This window comes from Scyliorhinus torazame, chromosome 18 (genome assembly GCF_047496885.1).
Source record: "Scyliorhinus torazame isolate Kashiwa2021f chromosome 18, sScyTor2.1, whole genome shotgun sequence".
In the NCBI taxonomy this organism is placed as follows: Eukaryota; Metazoa; Chordata; class Chondrichthyes; order Carcharhiniformes; family Scyliorhinidae; genus Scyliorhinus; species Scyliorhinus torazame.
Window position 1 is genome coordinate 135,532,927 of NC_092724.1, and position 18,708 is coordinate 135,551,634.

Here is an 18,708-nt window from a genome sequence, read left to right on the forward strand (position 1 = left end):
GGAATATTTAAACGAGCCTTTGGGTGTGATCTAGATTGTGCCAAGCGTAACTAGTCGGGTGACTCGTGATCAGCCCGGCGTGAAGCCCAATTTGGGGCTATCCCGGGATTCACCCGTTGTGCCCGGCTCCGTGCCAGGTGCAACACAGTAGCTGAATCGCGCCCTCTATTTTCTGAACCCTCCAGTAATATAGAGCAGCCACACCTGCCCTTCCTTGAGCCAGGTAACCACAAAATCATAATTCCACATGGCAATCTGCACCTGTAGCTCACCAATCCTATTTACTTTACTCTGCACATTCACATACATGGAGTATAACGTTGATTTAGACTTCATTACTTTCTCCCGTACTCCGGCTCCACCTATTAGGTTACTGTTTTCGAGTGCTATCTCTCTCTCCCAGTATTTTGTGCACCCTGGTATTACTCTTTGATATATTTTCCTGGTTCTCACACCCCTGCCGAGCTAGTTTTAAACCCTCCCGACAGCACTAGCAAAACGGTCCACAAGGAACTCAGTCAGGTGCAATCCATCTGGCTTGTACAGCTTCCAACTCCCCCAGAGCCAGTCCCAGTGTCCCAGGAATCTAAAGCCCTCCCTCCCTGCACCATCTTTCCAGCCAAACCATTCCAGTCTGCCTTATCCTCCTATTTCTGTACTCACCTACACATGGCACTGGGTGTAATCCGGAGATTACTAACTACTCTTGAGGTCCTGTTTGCTAATTTTTTTACCTAGCTCCCTAAATTCTGATCTCAGGACCACATCTCCCCAATGTTTCCATTCGTGGAAGGGTTGAGAGTCAAAGTACATTGTTCTAAATTGACTGGCAAAAGAACCAGAACAAGCAACATGAGGAAAAATATTTTCATGCAGCAAGCGAATGCACTATCAGAAAATGTGGTGGAGACAGATTGAATCTGGATTTCGATAAAGAATTGGAAAATTACTTGAAGAGAAAGTTTTGCAGGGGAGAGGGACAAGCTGCATTTCTCTTGCAGAGAAACAGCATACGCACGAGGGGCCAAAATGGCCTCCTTATGTGATGTGACCATTCTATGATGAATTCTGATGGTCTAGCTGCCACTTCAAGTCAGAACAGCAAATTGGAATAGAATCTGGCACTTTTCTGGCCCACATGGCTCATTTGCTCTTGGATAAACTAAATGTCTGGGGAAGCCAAGAACATTCAAGTGCGCAACCAGCAGATTTTTCCCATCTGATTTGCAGTCATAAAAATTCCTGGGCAGCTGGCCCTGGATCCAGACTCTCCGATTCAAAATCAGGCAGATGGCTATCCTAACGTGGAAGGAAGTCGATAAGAGAAAAATAATAAAGAAAATGTAAACCAACCAATAAATATAAAAATAAATGTTCTCTCTATTCCCTGTAGAAAATATATTTTGTTGAGTACTAGACTAATCTGTATCAAGAAACAACAGTGGGAATTAGGTACTGAATGCCTTCTCCAATTTTTCACAATTTGACTTTTCTCCCTCAAAATATTATTGAATATTTGATAATAGCGAACATTAACATGTTTAAAGACTATGGGTGGGATTTTCAAGCTATTTCCGCCCATGACGGGTTCCTCGCTGGCGGGGCTGCTGATTCACATAACACGCCATCGACCAGCGGGACCGGATGATTCCACTGGTGGTTAATACCTCTTGCCACCTACCCCAACAATATGGCTTCGAGGCTTAAGGTGAAACTAAGCCACATAACTAAAGTTCAAAGCTAACTCCAGGTCTGTGCAGTTATAACCAAATAAGTCTAAGTATCTATGCACTAACTCAGGGAAAAAAGTGTGCATGAGTTTTAAGCAGGACAGGATCAGACTTGGATGTTAACCTTCTATGTTGAATAGCTTGTCAATATTCATTGTCTAGGCTTATTTTAGAAAGTTGACATCTTGGATAATTTTGGGCTTCAGAACAAATTAGAAAATGAATTGAAAAACATTTAGTTGGTCATCATATCATTTTGATATTTTACTTTTTGGTATCATATCATTTTGATATTTTACGCGTGCTCTAAATTTAACTAAATTCCATTCTATGTTGTCAGCAGATTATAGTTGAGTTGGTTTTGAAGGGTATCAGTATATTAGGGAAGAGCAAATCTGCCTGTTTACCGTCCAGTGACTTGCTATTGGAAGCGTACAGTACACATCATTGAGCAAGGCCACAAGCAGGGTCTGTTGTGATATAAAATAGCTTCCCAAAATTGACGGTCTGGATTTACATGGGCAGCACCTTGATTCAACGAACTTTGGAATACTTTGGAAAATTAGGAACAGTTCTGATCTCCATATTAGAAAATAGATAAAGAAGCATTAGTGAAATTGCAACACAAATTTACTCAAAGTTTTGCCTGACCTGATAGAGATCTTCAAGATTATCTAAGAGTTTGCGAGGATACACGTCGAGAAGACATTGCCACTTCTGGGGGGACCAAAGCTAAGGTCCATAAAGAGAAGATAGTCATTCATAAATTCAATGGCAAATTCAGGAGAAATTGCATTACCCAGAAAGTGGTTAGAATGAGTAACTCTATTTGAAAGAGCAGCTGAGTTGATGGCATTGATGCATTCGAGTGGAAGCTGGATAGACACACAAGGGAGAAAGGAATAGAAGGGTATAAACGGGATTAGGTGAAAGTTTATTTGAATCATAAACTCCAGCATAGATCTGTTGAGCTGAACAACCTGTTTTGTGCTGGAAAAACTAGGTAATTGCCATTTTGAGAGGATGAGGGAGGTGACAACTGACCATGGAACTGTATCCTAGCATGGGTATCAATGTCTTTAGAAGAAGGGGAGGGAAGTGAGGGGGAAAATCTGGAAAGAGATAAGATTAAGGTTTGTTTTCTACTTGACTCCGGAAGTCTCAATATGGGATGTGGGTGTCACAGGCTGTGCAGGTATTTATTGCCTATCCCTAATTGCCCTTGAGGGGGCAGTTAATAGTCAACCACATTGCTGTGGGTCTGTAGGCCAGACCAGGTAAGGATGGCGGATTTCCTTCCCTGGACATTAGTGAACCAGATGTTTTTTAAAATAAATTTAGAGTATCCAATTATTTTTTTTCTAATTAAGGGGCAATTTAGCGTGGCCAATCCACCTAACCTGCACATCTTTGGGTTGTGGGGGTGAAACCCACGCAGACACGGGGAGAATGTGCAAACTCCACATGGGCAGTGACCCAGGGCCGGGATTCGGACCCAGGGCCGGGATTTGAACACGGGTCCTCAGTGCCATAGTCCCAGTGCTAACCACTGCGCCACGCTCCAGATGGGTTTTTATGACGATTGCCATGGTCATCTTTAGACTTTTAATTTCACCTTCTGCAGTGGCGGGATTTGAACATTACTCTGGGGCTCTGGTTTACTAGTCCAGTGACAATACCACTATGACATACCTCCCCTTCTCTTTCCATTGCTTCAAGTTGCATTCAGCTGACTGCTGAAGAGGTATTCACACCTCACCTTTCTATTCAGATTACCACTCTCTTGGGCTTTTGCCTCATGAAATCCTTTGTTAGTTAATCTTTCTTGCCCTCCACACTATCATAGTCCTTACCTTTTGTTCTTCCCGCCCCTTCCCCCTTCTATTGGCTTCAGAAATCTTAAATTCTATCTTTCTTCAGTTCTGATGAAAATGAAATGAAAATCGCTTATTGTCACGAGTAGGCTTCAATGAAGCTACTGTGAAAAGCCCCTAGTCGCCACATTCCGGCGCCTGTTCGGGGAGGCTGGTACGGGATGAAAGGTCATCAACTTGAAATGTTAACTCTGTTTCTGTTTCTCTTCGCTGACTGCTGAGTGTTTCCAGCACTTTTTTTTATTTAGCTCCACAGCTTCTGCCTGAGCTGCTGAGGGTTTCCAGCATTTTGTAGTTTTATTCCCTGCTACTCCACATGACCTTATTGTTGCTTTCTATACGGAGGTGAAAGCCGTCTGCGGCAGCATAAACAATTTTTAAATCATACTATCAAAGTTTAACTTTACATCATTCATACCATTTCTTCCCTCAAAAGCAAATCGTGTTTTGTGCTTGAAGTGTTTTGAAAGATGCTCATCAGGACCAAATTTAGGCTACAAAATGAGTGTACGTCTATATTAATCAAGGCAGAGAATGTAATTCCCATGGAATAACTCTTAACGCACAAGCTGTTTTTAATAAATATTTTCTCCCTGACCCCAAAAGGCACTGAGCTTGCAAGGCTCTGATTCCATGGACACGGGCCAACTTCTGAAAATCTTTCCCAAATTGCAACACTTTCTCACTAGGCAGGCCGTGTTAGCAGGCTAGTTGAAAGTGGTTTATGGGTGGGAAGAGAGGAGATTGGACTGGGAGATTTCATAGCTGTGCTATCTTGTCCATATCCGGTAATTTGTGTAAGGAATCATTTTATAGTGATCAAAAGAAACATGAGCAGATTATCCTCCCTAGACCATTGGAGCCAGTCAAGGCCCACTGGAACCCCCTAATTAACACCTTGTGCATTGATTAACTCAGCACTCATCAAGAATCTTCCAAGATGATGTGACGCAGTCCCAAAACTGTGCCTGTCTCATCGTAGCAACATGATGTATTAAGGTCAGCCCCTTTTTTAAATCACTACCTGACATTTCAGATTTATTGTTCCGGCTGAAGCTTTCTAATTGTGGTGTTGAGGATTTCTCAGTTCTAAGGTAGCCAATCCTTCCATATTATTCTGGAGTTTAATTCCCAGAATGTTCGAGAGCTTCAATTCTGGCCCCGGGTGACTGTCTTTGTGGAGTTTGCACATTCTCCCCGTGTCTCCGTGGGTTTCCTCTGGGTGCTCCGGTTTCATCTCGCAGTCCAAACATGTGCAGGTTTACAGAAGTGGGGTGGGGGGGTGGGCCTTGGTAGGATGCGCTTTCAGAGGGTTGATGTAGACTCAATGGGCCGAATGGCCTCCTTCTACACTGTAGGAATTCTATTCTATGGTTTTAATTATTTTGCAACAGTATTTAAGTTGAAGCAGAGGTCTGCATGTCAGACATTGCAAGGAAGCTAATATTAAATCAGCGATAGGGGCTAAGTAAAACTTATGTAAGTCAACTAACTAATTTGAAGAACATAATGGCACTATATACTGATAAATCCCCTGGACTGGATGGCTTCCTAAATTTTTAAGTAGAACATTGAATATTGGAAAATTATAGTTAGGGCACCTGCAAAGTGTTCTTGGTTGAGGAACCATTATTAGAATGGAAAAATGTGCATATTGCTCGTCTGTTTGAGAACGGTAGGAGAGGAGGGGGGACCCGGGGAATTATAGACCAGTTAATTTAACATCTGCTATTGAGAAATTATTGGTGTTCATAGTTAAGGATGAGTTATGGAACACCCAAGAAAATTTTCAGCTGATCAGATAGAATAAGCATGAATTTGTAAAGGGTAAGCAATTACTGACGGCCCTTATTGAATTTCTAAAAGAAGTAGTCAAAGTAGTGGATATGAAAATATCAATGGATATAATTTATATTGATTTCCAGAAGACATTTGATAATGTCCCTCATAGAGACTGTTAGTTCACGTTGAAGCTCATGGAATTGAAGGCAAATTATTGGCCTGGTTCAGAAACAAGCTGAGTGTTAGGAGACAGGGATGGAGATAATGGACAGGTACGCTAATTGTCAGGATGTGCCCAATTGTATCCCTCAAGGATCTGTATCGGGCCTCAACTATTCACCACATTATTAATGACTTAGATGATGGAATAGAAAACCACACAGCTAAATTTGCTGAGGATACAGATAGAAGCAGAATTGTAAGTAGCGTAGGTGGAAGTATAAAATTACAATGAGGAATTGATAGAATAATTGAGTAGCCAATGCTGTCGCAAATTAATTTCAAAGTAGTAAATGTGAAACCATTCACTTTGGCCTTATAAATGTTAGATGTTTCAAATGATGAAAAGCTAGAAACAATGCAAGTCCAAAGAAATTTGGGATCCATGTAGCTGAATCAATAAAATATAATGAACAGGTGCAGAAAAGAATGAAAAGGCTTCTGGAATGAAGATCTTTATATTTTATTAGGTTTGAATACAAGGGGTAGATGTCATGTTTTGAGCTGTACAAAATCCTGGTTAGATCACATTGTGACTAGTTCTGGGCACCACACATCTTTGGAAGGATATACTGTCCTTGGAAGGAGTGCAGGGTAGATTACCAGATAGGTACCTGGACTCTAAGGGTTAATTTATAAGGCTATGGTTGTATTCCCTGGAATTAGAAGGTTGAGGATGATGTAATGGAAGTTTTCAAGATACTAAGGAGAGCAATGGTGTCAATGGAGGGAAACTACTTCAGCTAGTTGGAAAGTGTAGGATTAGGGACATAGACAAAACATTAGAGCCAGACCTTTCAGGAGTTAAATTTGGAAACATATCTACACAGAAAGGATAGTAGAAATTTGCAATCTCGCCTGCAAATGGCAGCAATTACCTGATCAACACTAAGCTGTGTTTCTGAATAACTATATTTTTCATTGTAAAGACTAGTAAATTTCACCTCCGTAACATTCCCAATTCCACAACTGCCTTACCCCAACTGTCACCTCAAGACTCAATCATTCCATTGTTCATTTTGTCAGCATCAACTTCCTGAAAACTTCAGATTATCCAAAACTTTTATGTTTGTCTCCAATCACAAACCAGCCGTGCTCACTCATCACCTCTGCCCACAGTGGGTTGGCTCCAATGCCATAAACATAACATTCTCATAAATGCTGAAATCTTTTCATACCCTTGCCCTCCCCGAGCTCTGTGAACTCCTGAACCATTACAACACACTCACCTCCCCACCTAGCTTTGGCATTTTGGACAACTTCTCATCCCACCATTGGCTGCCTCTCCTTCAGTCACCCGGGCCAGAGGCTTTGGAAGTTCCTTTCAACTTCTTTGCCTTCCTCTCCTCTTAAGACACTCTTTAAAACTCACTTCATCAACCAAGTTTTCCAAAAATCATCTTCCTGGTCTCAACATTTATTTTGTTCTTATGCTCTGAAGCACTGAGAGATACCATATCTGCTCAAGTAATAGTCAACCTCATATAAAAGTTGCCCCCCAACCTTTGACCAAAACGATTCTTAATTTTTCATATACCTTGTGTAAAAGTTGACCCCTGACTTTCCAGGGACACTTCGCATCAACTCAGCTGCCACATTCTGCATTCAGAGCAACACAGCAGAGAACAAGATTTGCTGTATCGGTGCCAGATCTCAGAGTGCAATTTGCCCAATGAGACATCAGAGAATTTAAGTAATAGTTTAATTTCTCGTTGAAATGACGGAGGCAAGGTTGGAACAAACTGCAAAGTCAGTGTGCACCAGCTCAAGAGGTATGTATGTGGCGTAACCGGATGGCTGTGTGAGCCATGAGCATCAGTCGTGAAAGTAAGTCCCTCAAAAACAAGTTGGAACGGACTGAAAACCGAGAACGCGACACCGCGGTTATGTGAGCCACAAGCTTTGGAAGTTGAAAGTAAGCACCTTGAAAACATTACCTGTATAAAAGTCAACCACTTAATTTTTTGCTTAGAAAATGCGTCTCAAAATTTGACTTTTACACAAGTATATACGGTATTTGTTCCACGTTAAAGGCACAATATAAATACAAGCTGTTACCGTAATATTTAGTTTAACTAACATTTGGAAATCAACATAATAAAAGATTAAAGTATCACCAATTCCATCTCTGTTACTTAAGAGATGACGTTTTTAGGCAGATCTCCCTGGATTGGATTATAAATCCAGGTACTAGAAATGACAGGAAAGTTTATTAATCCACTTATTTATTTATTTTTAAAATTTAGATTACCCAATTATTTTTTCCAATTAAGGGGCAATTTAGTGTGGCCAATCCACCTTCTCTGCACATTTTTGGGTTGTGGGGGCGAAATCCACGCAGACACGGGGAGAATGTGCAAACTCCACACGGACAGTGACCCAGAGCCGGGAATCCACTTATGAATGAAATGATGCACAGTCTCCAATTTTCTTTACTTTGGGCCTTTTATTCACCAATAAAGTTTGAGCAGTGTACAGGCTTTCATTTATTTTTAGTGAACTTGTGTCAGGTTTGTGGCACAGAGATGCATTTAACAGCAGCAATGGGATTTTGAAGTATGTTCCATCTGCTTCTTGAATCACCCTGTTCTACTAAGTCTGGTTTCACCACAGTAGAGGAAAAGATGGTGATTTCAGAAAAACAACATGGCCTGTACTCTTGCTCTCATGCCAGGTGCCTTCAAATCATTTTCATGGGACACATTTAAGATTTGGTGCACTTGTCATGACTTTAAAAGGGAGCTCCAAAAAAGTTATTTTCTACAAGTTTTCTCCCTCCTCTCCTAAAAGTAAGAATTCTTGGTTCTCTCCCAAGCTTCCAATCTTCTTCTGTGAACCTGAACAGTGCTCATTAGCAAGCTATTCAACGGTAAAGGCCAGAACAACTGGCTCTAATTCTGGCTCACACAATGTCAATATACATGTCTTTTCCAGCACGAGCGAGTTACTGGGGGGGAAATCTAGATTTTGAAAACCTGATAGAGTTTTTTCTCCTTAACACAGGAGCACAAAGGGACTAATTGTAGGATCCCAATATGACTGATGCTGAGATCAGCAGACTAGAATGGAAATTTAGCCTTGGGCCTTCCAAGCCAATGTGATAGAACACTACACTGGGTAAGACCTCTGGTAAATCAGCGTTTAAAAAAAAATTAGCCTGTGCACCAACAGGCCGTGCATATCATGTGCACATTCATGATATTTTAAGAATATATACTCATTTTGGAGCTGCAGAAAGAGAGCCAACTTCAAAGTAGATGTCATGAAAGCCATTTGAAGGACAGGTGGAATGGAAACTTGGAGTGGGAGTCAGGTGATATTTTGGTCGACATGTTAATTCATCACTGCAAACTCACATTTCATTTGAAAACTATCAAACTTTATAACTTTTTTATAATTATGGAAATTCTGACAAGAATATTTTGCAATGCACCAGCAAGTAGATTTCATTTCAACTTCTCTGAGTTTTTTGTGTTGTTTCAGATTGCTAATTGCTATAATCAAAATATGTTTTGTAGATAAAATCAACACCAGAAAGAACAGGAATGCAGATTTCTATTATAATATTATTATTTAACTAGGGTTGCCACCTGTCTAATTTTTGATCCAATGACTCAGTTTTAAAAAAACAAATTTTTCAAGTAAACCGTTGACAATAATTTGGAGTTCTGCTGTTTTGTACAGATTTTCTTTCATTGGTCTTCCAGAATTTATCGAAAAATATCAAAATTGAGCTGGTTTGAACTGTTCCTATGTCTGCAAGGTGATCAAGGCCTTGAAATTAAATCCAATACCACCAGCAGGTAGAGTAGATGCCTTCCCAGAAGTCAGTTGTAAAATCTGGGTTCGCACAAGCAGTAACTTTTGATGAAATAGAGTGCGATTGCTGAACAATGCAGGACCCCCTCAAAGAGCAAGGTAGAATAAGGCACAACCCAGCGCCAACTGAAAACTGGCTCATTTAGGCAAGATCTATAATGTGCAACTGGTGTGACCTGGCTTCTTGTCTAATCCAGGGATCTAGTATTGATGGAGGAGAGAAGGCTCAGCTAGCAGGCTGAAGTAAATCTGGGACAGTATTTCAGGCAGCACCATGGTAAATGTGAATATAACAGACACTGCCTTCAAATAAATATAAGAACGAGGGACAAAAGTAATAACAAATACATAATAAAAACAGTAAAACTATTAAATCAACCATAAATAGCAAGACAGTGCAGCCAAATAATATAAACAAAGATTCAAAAAGCAAATTTACACGATAACTAGGAAGCATGGAAATGGCTCCAAATAAAGTAATACAAAGGTTAGATACAGAATATAATTTAAAAAATCAAGAGCACTATAGTAGGAAAGCATAAACACTACATCTAATTCAAAGAAAACAGGCAAATGATGCAACAGTCTAGATGTCTCGCAACTCAGAGAAAGAGAAGTTGCAAAAAAAATACGTATACCTGTTATTAAGTGTTGAGCCAACATAATCAAGTCATTAATGAAGTAATTTGCCTTAAAACATGCAATTAAAAAAAAAAAATCTGTCACAGTGCCTGCACCTTCCACTTCCCATGAGCCTCATCCTATGTTCAGTTTGGAGATGGAGAATTATGGCAACCCTAGTTTTAAACCAGGTCCTGAATCTTAGTTCGCTCAATCATCAGCTGGTGACACTTAAATTTGTTTAAAATTGTGAGCGATGGTGGCTACCTGTTGTAGATGCCATTCTTTCTACAGAAGGAATTCTTCACTGAAAGTCGTCTGTTGTTGAGTTCCAGTGCTGGGAACCGTCCATTGTCGAGGCTCATGATCTCTTCATGAGCCAGGACGCCAGTCTTTGTGTTGTTTCCTGAAATGGAACATAACGTTGAAAAATCAATTTCACTGAAATTAACACTTAATGTATTATCTATCCTCAGTGCAGTTAACACTAAACAGTGTGTTGATCATTAGAACGGAGCTTCTGAGGAACAAATCCCATTCACAGAATCACAGAGTGCATAAGAGGCCCAATCGGCCCATTGAGTCTGCGCTGACGTGTGAAAAACACCTGACCTACCTACCTAATGCCATTTGCCAGCACTTGGCCCATAGCCTTGAATGATATGACATGCCAAGTACTCACCCAGGTACATTTTAAAAGATGTGATGCAACCTGCCTCTACCCTCCTCAGGCATTCTTTTGGTAAATACATTACATTCCAGCAGCTCTCCTAGGTTTTTGCAAAATTAATAAAAATAATGCATTCACAAGTTTATTTCTATGGACAAAAGCTGCTTTGTAAATTATATAATGCCTTGGACTTTGCGGTGGTTATGATGGTGAAACCGTTAGTGCGCGAGAAGAATAAATTCAGAAGTTGCAATTAGTGATTCTATGCTCCTCCATGGAGTACACAGGCCCTTAACAAAACTTGGTGAAAACTTAAATTTTTACACTGTTAGTTTCGTTGTAAAAGCCCTTGAGAAAGTCACTCCTTGTTAAACAAGTTCAAACTGGGTTTTTCATCGGGAACTAAGATCATTCTCTGTGATTTTGGGACCCCATTCGCCATGAGCGCAAACAGCGACATGGGCACAATATCTCGCGAAACTCGGGAAGCGAGAATCTCGGCAGCGAAATCTCATTTTCCAATTTCCCCTGCCTTCGCCGATGACGTAGTGACGTTCCGGACCTGTTATTTCAATTAATTAAGTGCTTCCCCCGATGTATGTTCACCCACAATGGAAATATCCTCCTTGCCAGCGTAATGTCGCATTGGTGAGATTTAGAGCTGCCTTTGAATAATGTGAGCCACGTGGAGGGAACCCGCCGGGGCCACCAGGTAAGTATAGCCCGGGGGTGGGGGGGGAGGAGAGAGAGAGAGAGAGAGAGAGAGGGATGTGCCTGGAAAATACCTAAGCAGGACAGTACCAGGGGTCAGGGGGAGCAGTGCCGAAGGAGGTCTCCTGGGGTGCCCCATTTGTTGGGTTTCCCTTATCATCCATCTATCCCTCATCTGCCTCACACATGTCCTATGTTCCATCCATGCCAACCTATTCCAACTCATTCCACCCACTCCAATAGCCCCGCACATTCCTATGCTTACTTAATTACCCTCTACCCAGCCCCCATGATCACTCACAACCCCATGCCAACTTACTGCCCCTCTACCCACACATCAGGCCACCATTCCAACTCATTCCAGTTCCATCCCCGCAAAGATGGGAAATGTCAGGTTCGGGGCGGGACTTAGAATATTTGGCCATTTATGGGATTCTTGGAATGACAAAGAGGCTCTATGATGTGGCCGAACCTTCGAATAGTAAGAGAGGACGCATATCCAACTGATATCAGGAGGTTCTCCATAATGTAAGGAGGAATCAAGATTTGGAATGAACTTTTGAGAGAGAGTGATTGACAGAGGTGCAAAACCCTGGATTATCAAAGGAACATCTAAATGCAGCAATGGTAGCAATATAGGGGTGGATTCTCCATTGCCCGATGCCAGCAGCGGGTTACCTGATCTGGTGCAGAATGGACAGACGGCTGAAAAACGGGATTGGTGCCTGTCCGATGCTCCTGTCCCCCACTGGGGGTGGCATCGAGCTACATGCCCCACACCAGCGGAAGGATGCAAATCGGTGCCTCTCAAACAAGCTGCAAGCTCAAGTCTCCACCCCACTTTATGCACCACCGCCACTGCGGGAAATCCTGCCAGCGATATTTGGTGGAATTTTTCTCAAGCGTGGCTCTGAAACGGTGATTCCCTCAGTGGGTCAAGGGGTCAGTGCATTACTGAGGCGCCCCCAAAGTCCATCGGATGCCCCCCCCAAAGCAAATCCTGTCCCTCCCCTCCACCCAACTTCCCCGAAAGCCAAGTGCACTTTAAAGGGCTTCAAATCATCTGCATTAGCCAATGGTTGACAGTTTTATTGCTCCAGAGACAGTTACTTGGTGCATTGTTGAACTATCTTTCTCTTCATGCTTGAATCCATCTCAAGTACCCTGTTTGATGTTAACCCCAACTTTTACAAACACTCTTGCTCATCAAAAGCAGCTAAGTCAAGGGATTTGAAGCCCTATGAAGTGTACTTTTTGAGGAAGGCTCTGACACTTGTTAAAGCTCCCACTTTAAACACTTATGTCTGAGGCAGCAGATGTTAGGGAAAGGTAAGTGATTTTTAATTCTACTGCCTGGACTGCTCTTCAGCTTTCAGGCAGGGGTCTCTGATTGTGGGGGGGGTCTGATGGGGGGAGGGTTTCTGATAGGGGTCTCTGATGAGGGGGTGCTAGGGATCGAAGTGGGTTTCAGGTCACCCTCACGCGTGCATGCTGTGGGGGGTGACCTGTTATTTCCATGGTTGGGGAGAGTGGAGGATGCCCCTACTTGTCAGCAGAGGAGGGGGGGGGGGGGGCAGGATTTGCATTGTGATGGTGGTGGTGGGGGGGGGGGGGGGGGAGGGCCCATCGCTGGACTTCAGTATTGGGCCGCCTGCTCAAAATGGCGGTTTGATACCGGATTCTGACAGAATTCCGCGAACTCTCTGCCATGCATAAAGTAGAATGGTAAAGAAGAGGGAATCGCACTTTGGAGCCACTCCTACCAGAGGCCAGTAGTGAATCTCTGCTGGTGGGAGCACTTAGTCTCCAGAATGGAGAATCCAGCCCATAGTATTGTTCTGGATAGGTGAATTAATAGGAGCTGAATAGCTTTCCTCATTACTAACATAATTTTCAAAAAAACTGGATAACTTTGACTGTGATTGTTCTGCATTACCGAGTGCTAGTTTTCTCTTCGGGATCTCCTCTTTTTATTGAGAGTGTGCCAATGTAAGATGACATCACAAATGGTAGCCATCATGTTGCTTCATGCAGGAATATTATACCCACTAAAGAATTTAATTAACTTAAGACTTTAACTAAGTAGCAGTTTAGAATGCAGTCCTGTTACTCCATCTGATGTGTCAACTGCAGCCATGAAGTTCATATTCACACAATGGTACAAAACGCTGTAAACTAGTAGATACCCAAATCACGGAGTAAAACATCCAGTCCTCAGCTTTCTGATCTTAATTAGATCTACAGTACAATGAGTAGAATTAAATAAAATTAATCCAAAATATATTCTTCAGCTTTGTAAATTTGACTCTTATCTCAAAATACCCTAGCAAAGTCTAAATTAGTTCAAATGATGCAGACCTTCAATCAAGTAATTATTTTGGTTCAAAAATGACAATGTGTTTGCAAACTTGACTGGTTGAATAATTAATTCAAAGCAATAAAGTGGAGAAACTGCAGTTGATAACACAATGCATGATGTGCAGTCATTCTGAAGCATTTATAACTCAGTGAATATACGTTGTACAGATCTTCTGTAAACAGAAAGTAAATTATAGCAGCCCTGACAGTTAGGTGAATAAAAGCTTTAGCCCCATGGCAGTGCAGCATACAAATTTGTAAGATCCCTGTGTTGAATCAGCCAATGTCAGCAGTGATGAATGACGATCCCGGGTAGCGGAGGCACTCAGGTCAAAGCCTCCCTGCACATGGACTGTCTTCTGCTCAAACCCTCTGTTGGTGCGCAGGCTGATCAACATCCGTGACTAGTTCGAACTGGCCTCAGGTGCTAAGATGGGCTTGGGTGGCGGGAGGGAGGCCGTATTCGTTGGGAACTGAGCTGGCTGATCCCTTGTCTCCTTCACCGTCAAGTCAGATTGCCTGAAGGTGCTGGGAATATGGTTTGGAGGGACCACGGTCTGTGTTAGAAACTAGAAGGAGTGAGTAGCTATAATGAAACAAAAACTGAGAATGTGGGAGCGACGCTCCTTCACCATTGCAGGTAAGAACCTGGTCATCAGGCAGTCTCAGTGCTTGTGTGTGTGATGCAGGTCTGGTCCATTCTTCCTGCACTGTGGCGATCACCTGAGCTATTTTCCTCTTCATCTGAAGGTTGAAAATTGACTGTGTTCACAGGGACGCGATGTACAAACCTCTAGATAAAGGGGGATAAAGGGAGAAAAACATGCCCAACATCACCCGAATCCTGATCCACCTTTGTGTGTGGCTTCATCAAGCTGTGCATAGATCTTCGGTATGCAAACACCAAGTGTTACCGAGTGCTAAGGTTACAGCTGTCCCTCATGTTGTAAAGGATGGGTTTGGCTACGTTGCCGTGGGATGTTCCAAGTAGATGTACTGTGCTGTACCATATGCAGAGAAACACATTAGACCACAAGTCCATCAGGCATAGGCCTGCACATAACATCCTGGAGGTCCAATGGGAAGAGGAGATGGTGGACCCTGTCGGATGGCTCTCTGAGCAGACTGTCAAGATCATCTGGAAGAAGGCAGTACGGTGGCGCAGTGGGTTAGCCCTGCAGCCTCATGGCGCTGAGGTCCCAGGTTCGATCCCGGCTCTGGGTCACTGTCCGTGTGGAGTTTGCACATTCTCCCCGTGTTTGCGTGGGTTTCGCCCCCACAACCCAAAAGATGTGCAGGCTAGGTGGATTGGCCATGCTAAAATTGCCCCTTAATTGGAAAAAATTAATTGGGTACTCTAATTTTAAAAAAAAGATAATTTAGAAGAATACTTCAACACCAAGAACTTTCAAATAAATGCCAAGACCTAGCTTGGCTGGCGGTGAGAGAGGCTGTCCCCATCAGGTCCTTCCTACATTCCCAGAGTCTCACCCCATCTGCATGTTTCCCTTGAGGTGGCTGTGGTGGGGGAGAGCCCATTGTACCTCCATGTGGAATGTGCCATTGCAAACAAAGTCTGGAGAGAAATGAGGTAGTTTTAGTCGAGGTTCACCCTGAACAACCTCCTTGGAGTACAGGACTCTGTACTCCATGAGCTGTTTCCAGACACACCAAAACAAATACCTACTTTTGCTAGAGGAACGTCAAATCGATGAAAGATGCTCTTTGGCCTGACCAAAATTTTGTTGGTCTTCCAGCACAGAGCTGTCTCCAACCGAGTATTGCAGACTGGCACATTCCAAAGCCCAGGACTGCGAGCTGAAGAATGCACTAAAGCCTGGGGCAGCCGCAATAGAGGTGCAATGAGGAAATGTCGCTGTGCAAGACCTTTCAGCCATAGTGAACTGAGGACAGGGGAATGGTATAAAGCTCACTCAGGCTGTATGACTCATATTGAATGTACATCATGAATATGGCACAGATCACAATTGTACAGAAGCACCTCAGAGCACAACATAAGTATCATTGCACTATTTGTAATGACCATTTTGAAATGTCAGTAATATTTTTTGACCGTGTTGAAGCATAGAATCATAGAATTTACAGTGCAGAAGGAGGCCATTCGGCCCATCGACTCTGCACCAGCTCTTGGAAAGAGCACCCTATCCAAGCCCACACCTCCACCCTATCCCTGTAACCCAGCAACCCCACCCAACACTAAAGGCAATTTTGGATTGGATTGGGTTGGATTTGTTTATTGTCACGTGTACCGAGGTACAGTGAAAAGTATTTTTCTGCGAGCAGCTCAACAGATCATTAAGTACATGGTAAGAAAAGGGAATAAAAGAAAATACACAATAGGGCAACACAACATATACAATGTAACTACATAAGCACTGGCATCAGGTGAAGCATACAGCGTGTAGTGTTAATGAGGTCAGTCCATAAGAGGGTCATTTAGGAGTCTGGTGACAGTGGGGAAGAAGCTGTTTTTGAGTCTGTTCGTTTGTGTTCTCAGACTTCTGTATCTCCTGCCCTATGGAAGAAGTTGGAAGAGTGAGTAAGCCGGGTGGGAGGGATCTTTGATTATGCTGCCTGCTTTCCCCAGGCAGCGGGAGGTGTAGATGGAGTTAATGGATGGGAGGCAGGTTTGTGTGATGGACTGGGCGGTGTTCACGACTCTCTGAAGTTTCTTGTGGTCCTGGGCTGAGCAGTTGCCATACCAGGCAGTGATAGGATGCTTTCTATGGTGCATCTGTAAAAGTTGGTCAGGGTTAATGTGGACTAACCGAATTTTCTTAGTTTCCTGAGGAAGTATAGGCGCTGTTGTGCTTTCTTGGTGGTAGCGTCGACGTGGGTAGACCAGGACAGATTTTTGGAGATGTGCACCCCTAGGAATTTGAAACTGCTAACAATCTCCACCGCGGCCCCGTTGATGCTGACAGGGGTGTGTACAGTACTTTGCTTCCTGAAGTCAATGACCAGCTCTTTAGTTTTCTGGCATTGAGGGAGAGATTGTTGTCGCTACACGACTCCACTAGGTTCTCTATCTCCCGCCTGTATTCTGACTCGTCGTTATTCAAGATCCGGCCCACTATGGTCGTATCGTCAGCAAACTTGTAAATGGAGTTGGAACCAAGTTTTGCCACGCAGTCGTGTGTGTACAGGGAGTAGAGTAAGGGGCTAAGTACGCAGCCTTGCGGGGCCCTGGTGTTGAGGACTGTTGTGGAGGAGGTGTTGTTGTTCATTCTTACTGATTGTGGTCTGTTGGTCAGAAAATCGAGGATCCAGTTGCAGAGTGGGGAGCCAAGTCCTAGGTTTTGGAGCTTTGATATGAGCTTGGCTGGGATTATGGTGTTGAAGGCGGAGCTGTAGTCAATAAATAGGAGTCTGATGTAGGAGTCCTTGTTTTCGAGATGCTCTAGGGATGAGTGTAGGGCCAGGGAAGTCTGATGTGGACCGGTTGCAGCGGTATGCGAATTGCAGTGGATCAAGGTGTTCTGGGAGTATGGAGGTGATGCGCTTCATGATTATCCTCTCGAAGCACTTCATTACTACTGAAGTCAGGGCCACTAGACAGTAGTCATTGAGGCACATTGCCTGGTTCTTCTTTGGTACCGGTATGATGGTGGTCTTCTTGAAGCAGGTGGGGACCTCGGAGTGGAGTAGGGACAGGTTAAAGATGTCCGCGAATACCTCTGTCAGCTGGTCCGCGCAGGCTCTGAGTGCACGACCAGGGATCCCATCCGGGTCCGTCGCCTTCCGAGGGTTCACTTTCAGGCAGGCCAATCTGACTTTGGAAGCTGTGATGGTGGGTATGGGTGAATTATGGGCTGCTGGGGCACTCGACAGCGGATTGTTGGTTACCTGCTCGAACCCTGCTTTGGACACTAAGGGCAATTTAGCATGGCCAATCCACCTAACCTGCACGTCTTTGGACTGTGGGAGGAAACCGGAGCACCCGGAGGAAACCCAAGCGCACACGGGGAGAATGTGCAGACTCAGCACAGACAGTGACCCAAGCCGAGAATCGAACCTGGTACCCAGGCGCTGTGAAGCAAGTGTGCTAACCACTATGCTACCGTGCTGCATCTCAGAGTGCAACATGATCTATCTTGAAAACCTGAACATTATTGCACTGTGATGGCCATTTAAAAACGTAATTAATTTTTGCAAAAAAATTGAAGTCCTTTGAGAAGGGTAAAACTCCCAGAAGCGATGGCTTACTGGCCGAGTTGTATTTGGCTTTATTGGACTGGATTCCAGACCTACTGGAAGTATATGGGAGTGTGCTTCTAATGGGAAGCATGTCAGAATCAATGCGGAAAAGTCTCATCACCATAATTTACAAGCAGAAGGGGAAAAGGGAGGAAATTAGGAATTGATGACCTATTTCACTGTTGAATGCGGACTATAAAATTTTGTCCAAGGTAGTCACCAATCGGGTCAGGTGTGCTCTGGAGTTGGTGAACCACCCTGACCAAACCTGCGTTGTATCCGCAGGAAGATCTCGGATAGCCCTGTGCCACTCAGGGATCATTGCCTACGTGCAGGACAGGGGTGTGGACACCTGGCTCATCAGCTTGGACCAGCAGAATACCTTTGACAGAATAACACACACCTACATGATAGATGTGCTTTCCCAAATGGGGTCTGAGATGGAATCCATAATTGGATCCAACTGCCCTACACAATCATTAGCGCAATTTCAATCAATGGATGGAAATCATAACGCTTTCAATGAAATCTGGAGGCAGGCAGAACTGCCCTATCTCTCCTGTCCTGTTCGTGTTGCAAAGAACCATTTGCCGAGTCCATCAGGAAGGACTCCAGTATGAGAGGAGCGATGATCCCAATCCGCGGAGGCACTTAGGTCAAAGGCTCACTGTATATGGATGATGTCACCATCTTCTGCTTGGATCTG

The 18,708-nt window shown here is 43.5% G+C and overlaps 1 protein-coding gene across 4 annotated transcripts in view; it reads right to left on the reverse strand.

Annotated features, from left to right (window-relative positions):
* The window catches only part of sdk2b (sidekick cell adhesion molecule 2b), a 1,174,030-nt gene that overhangs the window by 118,303 nt on the left and 1,037,019 nt on the right, over positions 1–18,708 (reverse strand). For all 4 annotated transcript variants that reach the window (XM_072483445.1, XM_072483444.1, XM_072483443.1 and 1 more), the window contains one exon: positions 10,313–10,451. In XM_072483445.1, coding sequence (XP_072339546.1) covers positions 10,313–10,451 — 139 coding nt within the window. The remainder of the gene's footprint in view (positions 1–10,312; positions 10,452–18,708) is intronic.